This window comes from Agrilus planipennis, unplaced genomic scaffold (genome assembly GCF_000699045.2).
Source record: "Agrilus planipennis isolate EAB-ADULT unplaced genomic scaffold, Apla_2.0 scaffold14, whole genome shotgun sequence".
NCBI lineage: Eukaryota > Metazoa > Arthropoda > Insecta > Coleoptera > Buprestidae > Agrilus > Agrilus planipennis.
The window spans coordinates 629,528-646,457 of NW_020442313.1; the positions used below are offsets into that span (position 1 = coordinate 629,528).

The 16,930-nt window shown below is 33.6% G+C and overlaps 1 protein-coding gene across 1 annotated transcript in view; it reads right to left on the reverse strand.

Moving 5' to 3' along the window:
• Positions 1-16,734, reverse strand: part of LOC108737672 (kinesin heavy chain) — a 30,580-nt gene extending 13,846 nt beyond the window's left edge. The window contains exon 1 of the mRNA XM_018470698.2: positions 16,434-16,734. Coding sequence (XP_018326200.1) covers positions 16,434-16,580 — 147 coding nt within the window. The 5' untranslated portion in view covers positions 16,581-16,734. The remainder of the gene's footprint in view (positions 1-16,433) is intronic.
• Positions 16,735-16,930: the final 196 nt, after the last annotated feature.

Consider the following 16,930-nt stretch of genomic DNA (forward strand, 5'->3'; position numbering starts at 1 on the left):
ATGTGTATACACAAGTAAGATATATATCTATCATAAATACTAAAAAATTTATAATCAGATTTTATAAATGAGAATCCGATTGGGGAATTCTAAATGCGGGGTTTTTCTCAGTACAAAGTAGATTAACTAAAGCCTACGTGATGACGATCAGTCGCAATCGATTTAATAAAGCGATATCATTGTGGATTAGTTGATAAAGAAATCAAAATAACAGCGAGCAGATTATTTTTAAATAAAAGTGAAAGTACGTCAACGTCCTTGCTTGGAAAGAGGGACAATCCGAAAATATGTATTCTTTTATCGAAAACATTTGTAAAAATTTGATATATCCATATAATAATCAACTGAATGAAATGTTTAAGGTAATAGGTATAAATTTATCATTCTATTCTTCATAAAGAAGAGTATATGTTCTGAAAATTAATCAAATTAAAAACAAAAATATTGGTAAGAGATGAAAAAAGTAGCGACAAAAACTGGAAGAAGTAGCTGATTTTTTATATTGAAGAAGTCGGATTACTGAGAATGTAAAAAGCTATAAAAAGATATAAAATAAAGAACAAAGCAGGGTCAGGTCGCTTTTAACCAAAAATCACTTTTCTGCTAGAAATCGGTTAATTGGGAAATTTGAAATCGTATGTTCGGAGTACGACTCTGTATGGGCGTGAAACATGAACGGTGGGTGCTGCGGAAAACAATTATTGAAAAGGAAAAGTTGTTATAATAAGATATTAAAAATACCGCGGGCAGAAAACGTTAGAAATGAGGAGGAATTAGAAAGATTGGAAAACAGAGGGAGTGACAGAAGCAGAAACAGGAGTTAAGAGGGGTAGAAGGTAGACCCTAGTTTAGATTACTTTTCGCAAATAGATAACTGGAGATGTAGGCCCAAGATGGGAAGATGTAGACGTGCGTATCCAGTTATTATTAATTAACAGCACAATCTACATTAAAAGTATAGAACAATTGCGTGAAATCAAGATGCAACAATGTTAATAAATAACAATAGTCAGTGGTGTATAAGTGCTGCAAAACTATCAAAAACCAATTACAAATATGTAAGATTGTATCAGAATCATTTTTATATTTTATTATAGGAAAAGCGCGCCTTTGACAGAAATGTATTAAAATTTGAATCAATGAAAATTCCGAGTCTAAATTATTTTTAACATGAAATCGGGCAAATTGAGTTCAGTATATAACTAACTATGTATAACATTTTTTGTTCATATTCTTATATCGAATATGCGCATTATTTGTTATATCACACATACTACACTAGAAATGTACTAACCCATAAAAACGATTACGTAGGAATTTAATATTAGAATTTGACTTCTACAAACATAACTAGAACTGAACCAATTTTCTCATTTTTATTTTTAGCAATTAACAAAGGAAATTTACAATAATATTCGTAGGTACTTACAGCGAACGAACTATCAATAATGGATCAACAAAAAAAAGTAAGAAAATTTGCTTTCTACATATTAAATACGTATTTAATGCCTCTGAATAAATTAATGAAAATCCAACATCCCATTCGGTCACATTAACCTTATGTTATTAATTACAATGGATTTTGTTTCCTATTCGCATTGCTTTCCAACCGTTCGTTTTCATTCATTAATAAATGAACCTTTTCAGGTTACGACTATTAAATTAATAACGCTAATTAAATTGCTTTGTCCATTGTTTTGTTCGCTTTTATTAACGTTGTATCATGAACACCTCAAGACTGAACAAACACGGGATTTTTAAACAACTGGAAGGTGAATATAATTTCACAATACATATTAACATAATCAATTTTTCTGTTACTAAAATAGTTTACTTTTAAAGATTAATTGCAATCGAACTTTCCTAATTGTACGTAAAAAATTTTATGATAGGTTTTACCCGCGGCTTCGCTCACGTTGATGCCCTAAATACGCTCAAAGATGATCGGCAATCACATAAAATTAACTTTTCTATCCCTCGGGAACCGTATTTTTTTTCTCGATAAAATTTACCCTATGTACTTTTCTGTAACCATAACAATGCGTGAACAAAATTTCATGTTAGATCTTAAATACGTGTCAAATATCATCGACACCACATGAAACTAATTTTTTCTATCCCTAGGGAACAGTATTTTTTTTCTGAATTAAAGGTACCCTATGTCCTTTTCTGTACCTTTGCTGTTTTCCATAATGCAAATATTATGAATGGTTATTCCATCATCTAAATTTTAAGGAATATATAGGTACACTTGTATTTAAAACAGGAAACGTATCGTTACTACCGTCATAAACAGAAGTTGATGGTTGTAGGTAAATTATTACCAAATTTTTAGAACAACAACACGTAATTAATACCTTTAATTAACGGTTTTTGCTGAATTACTCTGCAAATTCAACTCAAACCTTAATTTATTGTACTTAAGTACCCTTTAGCATAAAGATATTTTCTATCTAACAATACCTTTAAAGTCTTCCTTACAAAAATTTTCAAGATAAATAAGTCATATTTTCATAAGGTAATCTTGAAGCATTTGGAGTATCTTCAACGATAACGAATACACAATTCACTAGTAAAGAAATCGGATTATCCTGGCGCTAAACCGTACAACGTTGAGGCGAAAATTTTGGATGTCAAGGGCAGCTATTTTCGTATCGATTTTGTCGTGGAAACACTCGGAAACATCCCCACCTAGGAAATGTGTATACACAAGTAAGAGTACGTACGTAGGTATCTACGTGCGTGTGTGTATATATTTCCATGCAAACATTGCTTAACCCAATCGTAAGCAATAATGATAAGAACGAATGCATGTCCAATATTTTCCTTTACAGTTTTAGGTGGTCACTCAGGTTTTATGTGATATTTTAGGGGAATGACGAGGTTTTTAAACCAAAACTTTACAGCTCATTACAGGAGAGGGGGAGTTTAGTAATTAATCATTATTATTAAGTTGAGAGGCCCATTTGTTACATACTTTGTCCTGTTTTGGCCAAAATATCGACTAGGTAATAAATTCTTATTGAGCAAAACAAAATCATATATCAAGAGTATCTGGGGCACCCACTGTCACAGTAACCCCTAAACAACAAAATCTTTCGAACTGATTAGTCATCAGCGTCATGTGTATGTAATATTTATTTGTTTACTGCCTTATTACAGCAATTTTTCTCACTTGTGTTTTGCACAAATTAAATATCCATATAAACAGTCTCAGAATCAATGGCTGACATTAATTTATCATTTTCTCATAACAAAAACTTAAAGGCAGCAGCTAGTGTTGATTTTATGTTGATGGAACTGTTTGCCGCGTGCTGACGAGATCTACCGTCATGAACATGAACTTTTTGTTGTTTGGCTACATGTCTACCACGTAGAGATAGCTACGCCGTGGGTTCAATTCGACAAGCCGATATCTTTAAGGACCTTGTCGAACATTTTGGAATGCCACAAAATGTAGCAATTTCATACAGGCGGCGTTCGCTGTATAGTTTGTACTAATTCATCACAGAGGTTATTTAAGCGTATTTGTAAAAATAAAAATTATTTTTTTTATAAGACACCATGTGTGTCGAGGTCGAAAATAATACCTCACAATCAATAATATTCAATATTTTCATGGGTTAAAGTATTACACCTTCGTAAAAGTAAATAATATCAGAAGGTAATCCAATCGTACCTACCAAACTACATACAGATATATCAAGTCGCACAAATGCAATGTGCATTTGGCTTGAAGATAAAATAAAATTAAAAAGTTAAAAAAACGGACAGATAGATAAACGACTGATCCTATAACGGTTCCGTTTTTCATTCGGACGTACGGAACCCTAACCTGAGAACCAACCGAAAAAAAAACAAGTTGTCCCATATATTCAAACTGCAAATGTAAATTTGCAGGCACAATATTGTTTTGTTGAAAGATTTATCACGTTATTTTCCTGTAATCTATTGGGATCCGACAAATGGGCATACATCATCTGGTGGCAAAATTTATAACTCGAATGAGGGAAAAATTTACATAGGAACTGTGCACGCAAATTGTAAAATTGTTTATTAAAATAATAAAACACGTTAAAAAAGTAAAAATTTTTTTGATGATGGAGTCGACGAAGTTTTCTTCTAAAGTTAAATCAAATAAAAAGTTAATATGTTCAGTGAAAAGTTGCAATAGCACTTCAGACATAGATCTTCACTCTTCACCTACATTAACTACTTTTTTTACTTTAACAGGAAGTATTTACCATCAGCCATAACCTTAATATTTAAAACTAGAATCATACTAAAATTATAAAGTGAGAAATTATTTATTCCTGTGTAATTGATTTAATACAATTCTAATGATACGATATAAGTATTTTGAGGTTAAGAACCTACCTGCTTCAATACAACAAAGTTGCAATAATGTGTTTGCAACGTTCTCTTAAATCGGCTTTGCACGTGCAAGTCATTGATATGATATTGCTTAAATCACCCAGAATCACCTCACCAATTATATAACGTGAATCACTTTTTAAATCCGATGTTTGTAAAAAGTAGGCAGTAAACTTGACGGAATTTGAAGGCTAGCTTCCGGATTTATTTCCGAATTTTATAATGTGATTGGCATTAAAAACACGCTCACCTTCAACGAAATTTCCTTTCCGAGGCTTTGTGTCAGCCCAATCAATTGTGTCAATACTTATCATTTTATCGTAATTTAAAAATTTGGAAATTGCACGATACACTATAGGAACTACGATAAATTTTCCCTAATCGGCGCCATGTTTTTAGGCTCCTCCCATTTGACGGATCCCAATACGTAAAGAACTATTTTCCGTATTTTTTTCAAAATTTTAGGTTCAGTAGTTTCTGAGGTAATCCATTTTCTTAAATAATTAGAAAACTATTTATTTTAAAATTATAAAAAAATATATTTGCGACCGTTACAACAAGTCCTTTCATTTGGTACGTCTCACGGTACAATCTGAAAAACTATTTTTTAATTTCCCGTTGGCACCCCAAAAATAACCCTCATGTTCAAAAATTATTTATTTACGTAATGCGTCCGTGTTTGGGTCACAAAAATTCATACGTGTACTAAATTTAAACTTAATCGGTCCGGTAGACTCGGAGCAAATTGACTGTGACAGACAGACAGACAGACACAGACGAGTGATCTTACAAGGGTTCCGTTTTTTATTAGAATGTACGGAACCCTAAAAAGTAACGAAAGCACCCAAAAATCGTTATAAATACGAAAAGTGGGCTTTACTTGAAGTCGATGACTTTAAAAAGAAAATTATGTGTTGGCACGACACCAAAAATGAATAAGGAATTTACCAAAAACAAAAGATGAGGAAAACTATTTACAGGTTTTATAGAAAGCACAAGCACAAGGTAACCAATTTAGACAACACAATTAGTGGCTCTCACGGCAAAAAATGGTCAAATAACATAACAAATGAGTATTGTATAGGCTTAATAAATAAAATAAGAACTGTGTAGTTTTTTTACAGCCAGTCTCGCGTTGATAAAGCCCACTTTTGAAGAGGACGAAACACGTGTCCGCTCAGTAAAAATGTGTTAGTGGTAATTGGGGTCTAATTGAGTCTCCTATTTTATTTATTTATTAATTTACCAGTCTCCCTGTTTCTATTTCTTAAAATAATAACTATTCAATCGTGGCAAAAAATATTGTACATCCACGACAAAAAAAAACAATTGAGATAATGGTGGAGTTTTATACCAAGGAATTTATAACTAAAAGAATAATAAAAAAAAAGTAAAGAAAAAGTTTCTTAAACAAACATCATAAAGGTGATGCAAGAAGACAAACGCTATCTATTTACACAAGTCTGCATGTTGCCTGTTTGAGGACGTTATGTAAACATTTACAAAACAGTTTTTTATATTTATCTCTTTTCGCTGTACAGTTTAAATATAGATCAGCGACAAAGTGGATAAAAGTACCACCTCTTAGCGACAAATTGACCACAAATTACGTATATTTCCCTCATAATTTTTCTCTACACCATTTCCGTTTCGAGATACGCTATATGTAGTGTCAGCCTAGTGGCCATTTAGCCCTTTTCAATGGACCCTTGGAGAATAGTTTAAAGACAAAATGGATAAAAGTATCATCATTCAGCGACAAATTATAGCCCTTATATTTTTGTACGTTTGAAGATACGTTATTTGTAGTATCTTCTAGACGATTCTTTAGCCGCTTTTCGCTGGTCAATTGGAGAAAAAAATAGTGACAATATGGATAAAAATACCATTATTCAGCGACAAATTATAGCCCTTAAATTTTTCAACGGTATTTCTGTTAGGAGATACGATATTTGTAGTATCTTCTATACGATTCTCTAGTCGCTTTTCGCTGGGCAGTTGGAGAAAAGACTAGCGACAATGTGGATAACTACCATCATTCAGTAATCATAGTATTTATCTACGCTATTTCCAATTCCTACCTATGGGTGGGTATAACAGTATGGCAGATCTCCAGTCCCTTTTCGTTGTACAGTTGGAACATACGACCAGCGAAAATGTGGATAAAAGTGCCATCCTTCAGCGACAAANACATAGTGACAATATGGATAAAAATACCATTATTCAGCGACAAATTATAGCCCTTAAATTTTTCAACGGTATTTCTGTTAGGAGATACGATATTTGTAGTATCTTCTATACGATTCTCTAGTCGCTTTTCGCTGGGCAGTTGGAGAAAAGACTAGCGACAATGTGGATAACTACCATCATTCAGTAATCATAGTATTTATCTACGCTATTTCCAATTCCTACCTATGGGTGGGTATAACAGTATGGCAGATCTCCAGTCCCTTTTCGTTGTACAGTTGGAACATACGACCAGCGAAAATGTGGATAAAAGTGCCATCCTTCAGCGACAAATTAGGTATATTATTGCCCTTTCAACATTTCTCTACACCATTTCCATTTCGAGATATTCTATGTGAAGTGTCAATTTGCTGCATCCTGTCACTTTTCGCTGGACAATTCGAGGATGAAATATCGACAAAATGGAATGAAATGGGCGGTGGTGTATGGGAAACAATTGCGTACTTATTTTCGCAACTTAATTACTAAAATTTATTATTATAAAGCTCGGCACTTATTTCTGTTACACCCTGCATACTATTTCACAAATGTCTTTTCGAATAATCGAGAGTTGGTAATAAATGTGTTTCGGATAAAGCGGCGATATTTCATTTCTCACGCCTTCGGAAAATCCACATTCCGGATAATCCGTTTTCGGACAGTCGAGAGTCTACTATAATAACCTTTTCTTCTTTGCAAAGTGTGACTTCAAATATAAACTATTTACAAACTTAGCTTAGAGGTTTCCAATTCGAAGAATTTTTGCAATAATCTGTTAAACAGGTTGCTGATTCGTCGGTTTCCATAAACAAGACATTCCTTAATTCAAGTACAACATCACATGTGCCTATAAGGTATTACAGTACACAGATTTCGTTTTCCGTTTATAAACATGAGTACAACCCACATTGTTTACTTTGAATAATTTACCAAGTTCATTAAACTGTCATCATATAGACAAATCGATCTGTATTTATATTTGCTGACTCACAATTGTTTAAAAAAAAGTGACAAAAAAGCGATGATCAGTTTAATTTTAAGGCAGATGCCTCAACATCTTATGTGCATATCAAATGTTTTATGTTTGTTCACTATTTAAAGAAACGGTACATTCTCATAAAAAAGAAAGTATTTACTTTTGTTGGCAAAAATGTCGTTTTTAACATCGGCTGATAATTTACGAACACATATTGCATAGAATTTGTATAGTTCTGTTAATTATAATAAAATTAAGACATTAACAGTCTCCATGCAAGGTACTTGACCTCAAACCCCTTAGTATTTCCGTGAGCTTATTAAGAAAGAAATAGAAAATATCCTACTGTAATGGCTGCTACATGAAATTTTTGTTAAAATTTTAATGACTGTAAGTACCAATTAAAATTTTAACGGCTGTAGGTATCGATTAGTCTCCTCGTTGAGGATGTTTCTAATTTTTAAAAACGTCGATACACCCACATTTTTATTTTCCAAAGAGGTCAATTTTCACGATCGTGATACTGATACAGGATTTTCTAAAATCCATTGGTAAAATATTTTGAATTTTATGGAATGGAATTGGGCTGATCAGGGTCATAAGACATTTACTTTCTTACGTAACTTTTGTCAAATATTGAAAGCATACAAATGGGAGGAGCCTAAAAAAACATGGCGCAGATGAAGGAAAATTTTCATACTTCCTTGTACCGTGAAATTATCAATTTTTTTCCTTATCCAAGTAACAAGCTATTAAAAGATACTTTTTGTTAGGTCACTCTGTATATTTATATGTATTTAAGTTTGCTATCACACTTAACATATTATAAACCTTTTGCTTTCAAATATTAACACAGCACTGCTAAGTCATCCTCTTAACCTCTTTTCCATTGCCAAGAGGATTCTGTTGGTCATAACTTACTTCTGTAGTGAAATATTTGAACAAGATTTTACCTCAGACCTTACACGTGGCCACCATGGTCACTTACAAGAGAAAGAAAGTATTTTAGCAAACACCTTTCACATAATTCTTCACATGATCATGATCACGATCACGTAGTAACAATCAGCGTTTTGTAAATTTTTTCTATTTCTAATTGCTTCAATGAAAGTAGAACAAACACGTACATAAGTGCAATAATTTAAAACAAGAAAAAAGAAATGGCAATCTTACTAACTATATGTAATAAATTATTGGTTTTGCTCATATATGAATAAAAATTGTTTAAATAAAACATCATTATAGATTGGGCGAAAAGGACACAACAAGGTGAAAAGTACCACCTCTTAGAAACAAACTGACGATAAATTGCGTACAGTCTATTTCAATTTGTTAGGATTGTGACCTTGAAGAAATCTGCGCGAAGATAGAAAGAATACACAGTAGGCGTGAGCAAGACAGAAGTAGATGGAACAAGCTTGAACGAGCAGAGCTCTCGATTGGCGGTCTTAGGAGATCGGCTAGAACTGTACAGTACTAGACGAAAATGTTTAGCAATTTTTAAAAACAAACATGTATATAAATTAACAATAGAAAACAATGCAAAAGTTTTACAGGTGTATAGAACGTTAAGTTACTTGTACTTGTAATTATTTTTTTTATTCTTAAATTTTAACGAGACGGCTTAAATAATTTTGCAAATGGTACTGTACACTTTTGTCTAGCTCTCGTTCGATGATCGGTGGAGAAATGAGCTCCGCAGATAAATATGATTGAATTTGGAATTATGCTACGGCGCATCCTAATAAAATGAAGGAGCATATTTCTAACTTCTTGAAACGAACAGTACATTTCCCTCACGGTATTTCCCTACACCATTTCCATTTCGAGATACGCTATATGTATAGGGCTGCCACCCGCCCGGGATTCCCCAGATTTGTCCTAGTTTGAAGGGCGCCTGGGGGCCGTCCGGCAGAGGTTTTTAAAAAGTGTAACCAGGACACTTTTGTTGTCAGGGGAAATCCAACTTTTTTTATAGATAAGCGACGAATTCGTTGACAATGCGAACGTAGAGAGAGTGTTTTCGCTAGTCACGCAGCAATAGACGAAAGAAACTCCCTAAACATACACACGGTTTCTTCTCTGATCAAAATCAAGTATAATTTCAAGGACCTGAGTTGTTCCGACTTTTACAAATTCTTGTTGGAAAAGAAAGATATTTTAGCGAAAATTGGGAAGATTGAGANCCTTGTCATACAAATGTGTATACGTAACTGCTAATTATGGATTACAACCCTCTTAAAAATGTTAGAAAAACGAAAAAACCAGTCGAATGCCAATCGTATTCGCATTCGATCTATTTTCGCCAATGCATGTACACGAAAAATTATCGTTTCCTGCCAATTTTTATTACCTTAACCTAGGGCTGCCATCCGTCCGGGATTCCCCGGACTTGTCCTAGTTTGGTGGGCGTTCGGGGGCCGTCCGGCAGGGGTCCACTTTTGTGTTCAGGGAAAATCCAAATTGAAATAAATCTTAGTTAAAAATTCATTCATAATAACCCGCATTCAAGAAAGCAGGGCAAAATAGTAATAGTATCACCTAATAATAATGTTTTTATTTTGGTTGCAAAAAATATTTTTTCAGAGGTGTCGGGGAAAAAACCATATTTAGTCCAAATGTCCGGGATTTTTGCAGTGGTTATCCGGCGTTGACAATTTTGGTGATGGCAGCCCTATATATGTAGTGTCAGCTTAGTGGTTCTTTAAGCCTTTTTCGATGGACGCTTGGAGAATAGGCTAACGACAAAATGGATAAAAGTGCCATCATTCAGCGACAAATTATAGCTGTTATATTTTTCTACGGTATTTCTGTTCGGAGATACGTTATTTGTAGTATCTCGTAGGCGATTCTCTAGTTGCTTTTCGCTGAGCAGTTGGAGAAAAGACTTGCGACAATATGGATAAAAGTATCATCATTCAGCAATAACAGTGTTTATCTACCCTATTTCCATTTCCGTATACACTATGGGTATATCAGCTTGACTGTCCTCCAGTCCCTTTTCGCTCTACAGTTGGAATATAGACCATCTACCTCTACACCATTTCCATTTCGAGATACGCTATGTGACGAGTCAGTTTATGGTATCCAATCACTTTTCGCTAGACAGCTCAAGGATAAACCATCAACAAAATTGAAAAAGTAACATGTCAGAGACAGATTGGCAGCAAATTATAGCCCTTACAATATTTCTAGATGCCACTTCTACATCAAAATAGAGTATGTGTAGCGCCTCCTTGATATCATGCTAACATTTTCATTTAAAAAGTAATCGACTGGGGCGACAAATTTTTAGATTTAGCGACAAATTCTGCTTTGCGCTTTGGAAATAAGAAATATAACTTTGTTGTGCTACCCTAATATAGGCACTTTGAACGAACTTTTTACTAGCATAATAAAATTAATGTCAGGCCTGCTAAATTACCACGTACATTTCAAGTACCTTTTGTACCATTTGAACTCGTTCAGCAAATTATTGATTTGGTTACAGGTAAATGACCTATTTGGCGCAATTCTTATATGGTATAAAATGTAGCGTCCTTATACAGCGGCAACAATACAATGCAAAACGCACACATCAGAAAGTTATTTGTGAGAGTGCACCGCAGAGTAGGTCAATAAAACGGTATTGTTCGTTATTTCCTCTGATATCTGCATTGTATAAAAAATATCTCAGATAATTGTTAAAGGTGTATGTTTGGAGGGCGGCACTTTACGGGTGCGAAACATGTACGGTGGACGCTGCGGAAAACCAAAGGATAGAAGCGTTCGAAATGTGGTGTTACAGGCGAATGATGAGGATACCGTGGATAGAGACGGTTAGAAATGAAGAGATATTAGAAAGAATAGGAGAACAGAGGACTCTATAGAAATTAATAAGAAATAGGCGAGATAGGTTGGTAGGACACCTTCTCAGGCATGAAGGTCCAGTCAGAGACATATTAGAAGTAGAAACGGGAGTTAGGAGGGATAGAGGTAGACCTAAATTAGATTACTGTTCGCAAATACAGTCAAAACCGTTTACTACGACATCGTTTAGAACAACATACCTGTTATATTGACCAAAATCATAGGTCCCGGCATAATTCTATTAGACCGTCTTATAAAAAACACTGGTTTTTACGACATTGCTTATTACGACATATCTCTTTCAGCGACTACATTTAACTGATATTTTCGGAGAATTATATCTGTTAGAACGACCAGTTGTATTGTAAACATTTGAATAGGTAACAATATCCACGTCTGGTACAGTAAATGACCATTAAGATCGCAAAAGTAAACAAAAACGTGTCGAATTTAGGGTCTAGTGTAATTCTCAGAATATCTGCTATAGAAGCAAAGGAGTTTATTGCACCAGCTACGGAAGATGATATTGTACAAGAAGTTCAAGATGAAAATGACAAACAGGAAGAGACTATGAAGAACAATTTACAGTGCCTACTTTGAATGATGGTTTCAATGCTATCAGTGTATTACGAAAAATTGTTTTTTATTCTAATGAACAGTTTCATATGCAGGGAAATTATGATGATACATTAATTAAAATTAAACGTGAACTACAAAGTCTGTACGCACGACAGAAGTGTTCCAAATAGACTAAAATTCCAGATTTTATTAATATAGAAAAATGATAATTATATGTACGTAATGTCTTTTTATAATACGTTTTATGTAAAATAAATAAAATGTAGTTTTATTTTACATATGAATATATTAATCACACATTCAATAACAGGTATTAAGTACTTAATAACAACGTCACCGGCTATTATGACTATCGGTTTTTACGACCAAATATGAGTAATCCCTTCGGTGTCGTTATAACCGATTTTGACTGTAGTTATGGATGTGGGTTGTTCTAGTTTTAGGGAAATGCGAAGATTAGCTCAGGATAGCAAACAGTGCAAGTGCGTGTCCAACCAGTCTTAGGACTGACGACCTTATGATGATAATGAATTGTTAACGTTTCCATAATAACTGTTCCTAGTCCCTTGGTACCTGATGTATCAACTTTTATTTTGATACGTATTCTCATTTTGATATGCGGCTAGTCCGTTCAGTGGTAGGTCGCTTGCCTGGCACACTCTATTACATACCGGCCGATGCAATAACTTGTTTTGTTTGTATATTTTTAGTACAAAAAATATTTTCCATTATTCTTATGGTTGGTTTACTTACGAACCTGATATTTTCTACCACAATTTTTTCACACAATTCCTTCACATTTGTCTTTAAACGACTTTTGTGTCGATTTAAATAACGAACCAGGCACAGAGAAACGGTTAACGACTAAAAAAACCCACTGTAACGTACTTCAGCAGTTTGATGAGATGCTTAATAAGTCCGAAACCAGCGACCGTGAAAACCAACGGAACATTAACATGTTCGGAAAAAGAAAAAATACGAAAAACTCATTATGGTATTTGGACATTTAGTTCAATTCTTTAATAGACTTTAACGTTGCAAAAGTATTTTATTACAAAGTATCACAAGAAATACAAGGAAGAATTCTGGAAATAATAATTACTGTTAAACTAAGAAATAAGCAGAAAATTGTATTACCTATTGAATTACACTATTAAAAACATTACCTGCTGGTAGGTAAATGAAAAATAGAATATTAGGAAAATATAGACTTTAGACAACAAAATAGGATGATTCAGCCATCATATAGGGAAGGCAAAAAGTTCACCGAACATGGGAACTTATGGGAACTTGCGGAATATATATATTTTTAAGGCGTCTGTCTGATAATGAATGTCTCTCCCGTTTCTCTGAAAATTGTCCTTAACCTCAAAATCCTTTGAACCTTCGACTTGGGTGGTAATTGTCACGCAGAGAATGTTAAAATAATTTGTTAATAAATTTTAAATTCATTCATTTCATACCTAGGATATTATGTTACAGTTCTTTCTCCTTGAAATCAGGAAAAATAGTACTTTTGGGGCAGGATATGGTAAAAAATAGAAAACGGGCTTGGGAAGAAAGTATACTGCATCCCTTCTAGGAGATTGCCTTCGGCAAAAATAGCTTTTTATATACAAGAGAAAATGTGGTGTATACGCAGAAACAGGAGTAAAGAGGGACAGAGTAAGGCTTACATTAGATTAAGATTCGCAAACAGAAAGACGTGAAATGCTCTAGTTTTAGGGAAATGGGAATATTGGCTCAGGAGGAGGATCAGGAGGGGAAAGGGGAAAAGGAGAAAGAGGAGAAGAAAGGGGAGGAAGAAGAGGAAAAAGGGGAAGAGGAGAAAAAGGAGGAAGAGAAGTAAAAGAGGAAGAGGATGAAAATGAGAAAGAGGTGGAAAATAAAGAGAAGGAAGCTGAAGAGGAGGAGGAGGAAGGGAGGGTAGAGGAGAAAGATGAGGAGGAGGAGGAAGAGAGGGTAGAGGAGAAAGATGAGGAGGAAGAAGAGGAGAAAGATGAGGAGGAAGATTAAAAGGAAGATGAAAAGGAAGAGGTGGAAGAAGAAGAAAAGGAAGACGAGAAGGAAGAGGTGGAGGAAGATGAAAAGGAAGAGGTGGAGGAAGATGAGGAAAAAGAGAATGAGGAAGATGGAGAGGATGTGAAAAGAAGAAATGGGAGAGTTAAGAGGAGGGAGGGGCAGAGGGGGAAGAGGCGGAGAGGGAAAGGAAATGAGGAAGTGGAGGAAGATGAATAGGAGGAGGAGGGAGAATTAGAGCAGAGGTGCGTAAGCAACCACTTTTTGAAGTGACAACCGGGTAATGATTGCAGTGACCTTATAGATGCAGTTACCTTAAATCATTTGAATATAATAAACCACCCTGTATATACAATTTTTGGCTGTTTAAATAATACCTTTATTAGGTAAATTGAACGCAAATTTCCTAAAAGAAAATGACTATTCCATAGAGTAATAACGCGAATAAATGTAAAATATGTACAAAACAAACTCAAAACTGTTTTAACTCCTGTGAAATTTTACAAATGGAAACAAAAATATTCAAAACAAGAACATCCTGTGTATTTCAAAAAATAACAATAAAAAAGCATCATATACAAACGTCCATCACAGAAAAAAGCACAATCTGGTCTTCCGATACACCAAAGACCATGAAGATTTTGAGACGATTAAAAGCAAATACCTTTAGATTACTAATACTTAAGATAATAGTCGACGGAAGCATTAACCAAATTTAGACTAAAGTAGATTAAACTTGGACAAAAACCTGTTTAACCTCGCTCTTTCTAGTATAAGAAATCTTGCGGCAAACTACAATCCGCTATCATTGTATCTCGACCAATAAGTTCAACATATCATAAAGTATAGCGAAATTGGCGTTCGATTGAAATTGAAATATAAAAGACGCAAGTCATCGTTCGAAATAGTTACGTAACAAAAAGCGCGATTAAAAATCTATTATAACGCGCGTTTTTCGAAAGGTGAGGTGCATAATTCTTACTTACAGGCTGAACTGAACATAGGATGTTATTCATAAATTAATTGGATCTTTCATAAATTGCTTAAATCGACTCTGTTAATTTTTTTGTTCATGTTCAAATAAAAATAAACAATCCAAATTATTAAGATTTCGATAAAGATAAGTAATATTTACAACAATAATTAGGGTTTAAAAAAATAAACAAACACCTAACGATTTCTTTTTCTTAAATTAGAATCCGTCAAATGGGAGGATAACATATATAAAACGGTTAGTTTTTATTGGAAAGTAGTTAATGTAGGTGAAGAGTGAAGATCTATGTCTGAAGTGCTATTGCAGCTTTTCACCGAACATATTAACTTTTTATTTGATTTAACTTTAGAAGAAAACTTCGTCGACTCCATCATCAAAAAAATTTTTACTTTTTTAATGTGTTTTATTATTTTAATAAACAATTTTACAATTTGCGTGCACAGTTCCTATGTAAATTTTTCCCTCATTCGAATTATAAATTTTGCCATCAGATGGTGCATGCCCATTTGACGGATCCCAATACATAGCAAAAATTTTTGTTTTCAAGTGAATACATATTGCAGCTTTTGTTTTGATCGTTCATATTCTGCAGGTACATTAACCATTTATTATTTAAGGCAATTCTTAGAGGAAAAAAAATGTGGTCCACTCTGTACCTACGTTCAGCTTCAGAGTTCAGCTTATCGATTTCGTGCAACAGTCGCATAAAGCAACGATAAAAATAGAAAATAATGGAATTTCCTTTTTCCAAATTAGAAATAATTTAGTCGATACATTCTGCAAACGTATATAATTAATCAAATGACGACTTTAAAATAAACATTTAATGGAAAGATTAATTCTTATCGAATCATGCCATTTTGTATAGATAAAAAACATATCGTTTTTTTTTAAAATATATAAATAAATATATATAGCCATACTGCGCTCACTGATTATGGTACCCACTTATTTAATAAAAAAGAAGCACAACCCACACAAAAAAAATTAAATACCTACACAGGGAAAAATACATAAGTAGGTACGTGTATGATCATTGTTTGTGTATATCATTTTCTTATATTAACAACAAATTTAGTAAATTACTTCTACTGTGTACCTGTAATAAAAAAGACTTGAATAAAATCGATTTTTGAATTTAGCGTTCTCTGTTGTTACTACCTCCCTTGAAGTGTCAAATGAAAAAGTATATCTAACAAAAGTAACAGTTTATATTTATGATAAAATTCGTTTTTTAAAAATGTTAATTACAACACAAAATAGCAGTTTCGTTAGAAAATGTGTACGTCTTATAAAGGAACCGCTCATGTGAAACAAAATTGTCAGAATTGACGTAAAGAAGTTTTTATTAAAACAATTTCTAATAAGTATATTTATAAGTCTACAACCTTTTGTTTGATTTTTTACTAGACTTACCGCAATTGATATACAGTTTTCCTCAGGTCCTGACGGAAATTTGACAATAAATTTTGAGCCTGCTTTTTCTTCTGAATCATTCAAAGGCCTAAACCTGCACACCACTTTAATACTGTCTTCTGCCGGAATCTCTCGTTCGCCCGACATTTTTTATCACTTTAATAACACACAACACAACAATAAATAAATAATTAACTAACTAAAACTAAGGAAAAATCATTTGGATTGGGTATTTGTCAGTTTGCGAAATAGACTGACGTCTTTTGTAACATGCGGTCAGCCATTTTGCTTTTGCTGGTAGAGTTACGAATAATAAATAATTATGCAGGCCATTTCTATGAAAAAATAGATGCTACAGACATCTACCAGTGAAAAGACAAAATCAATTCCATACAGCGACATCTACTCAAAATAAGGAACTTTCAGAGCGGTATTTTTAAATATGTAAAAGTAATTTCACTTATTTTAATATTAACAACGTGATAATGTAAATTTAA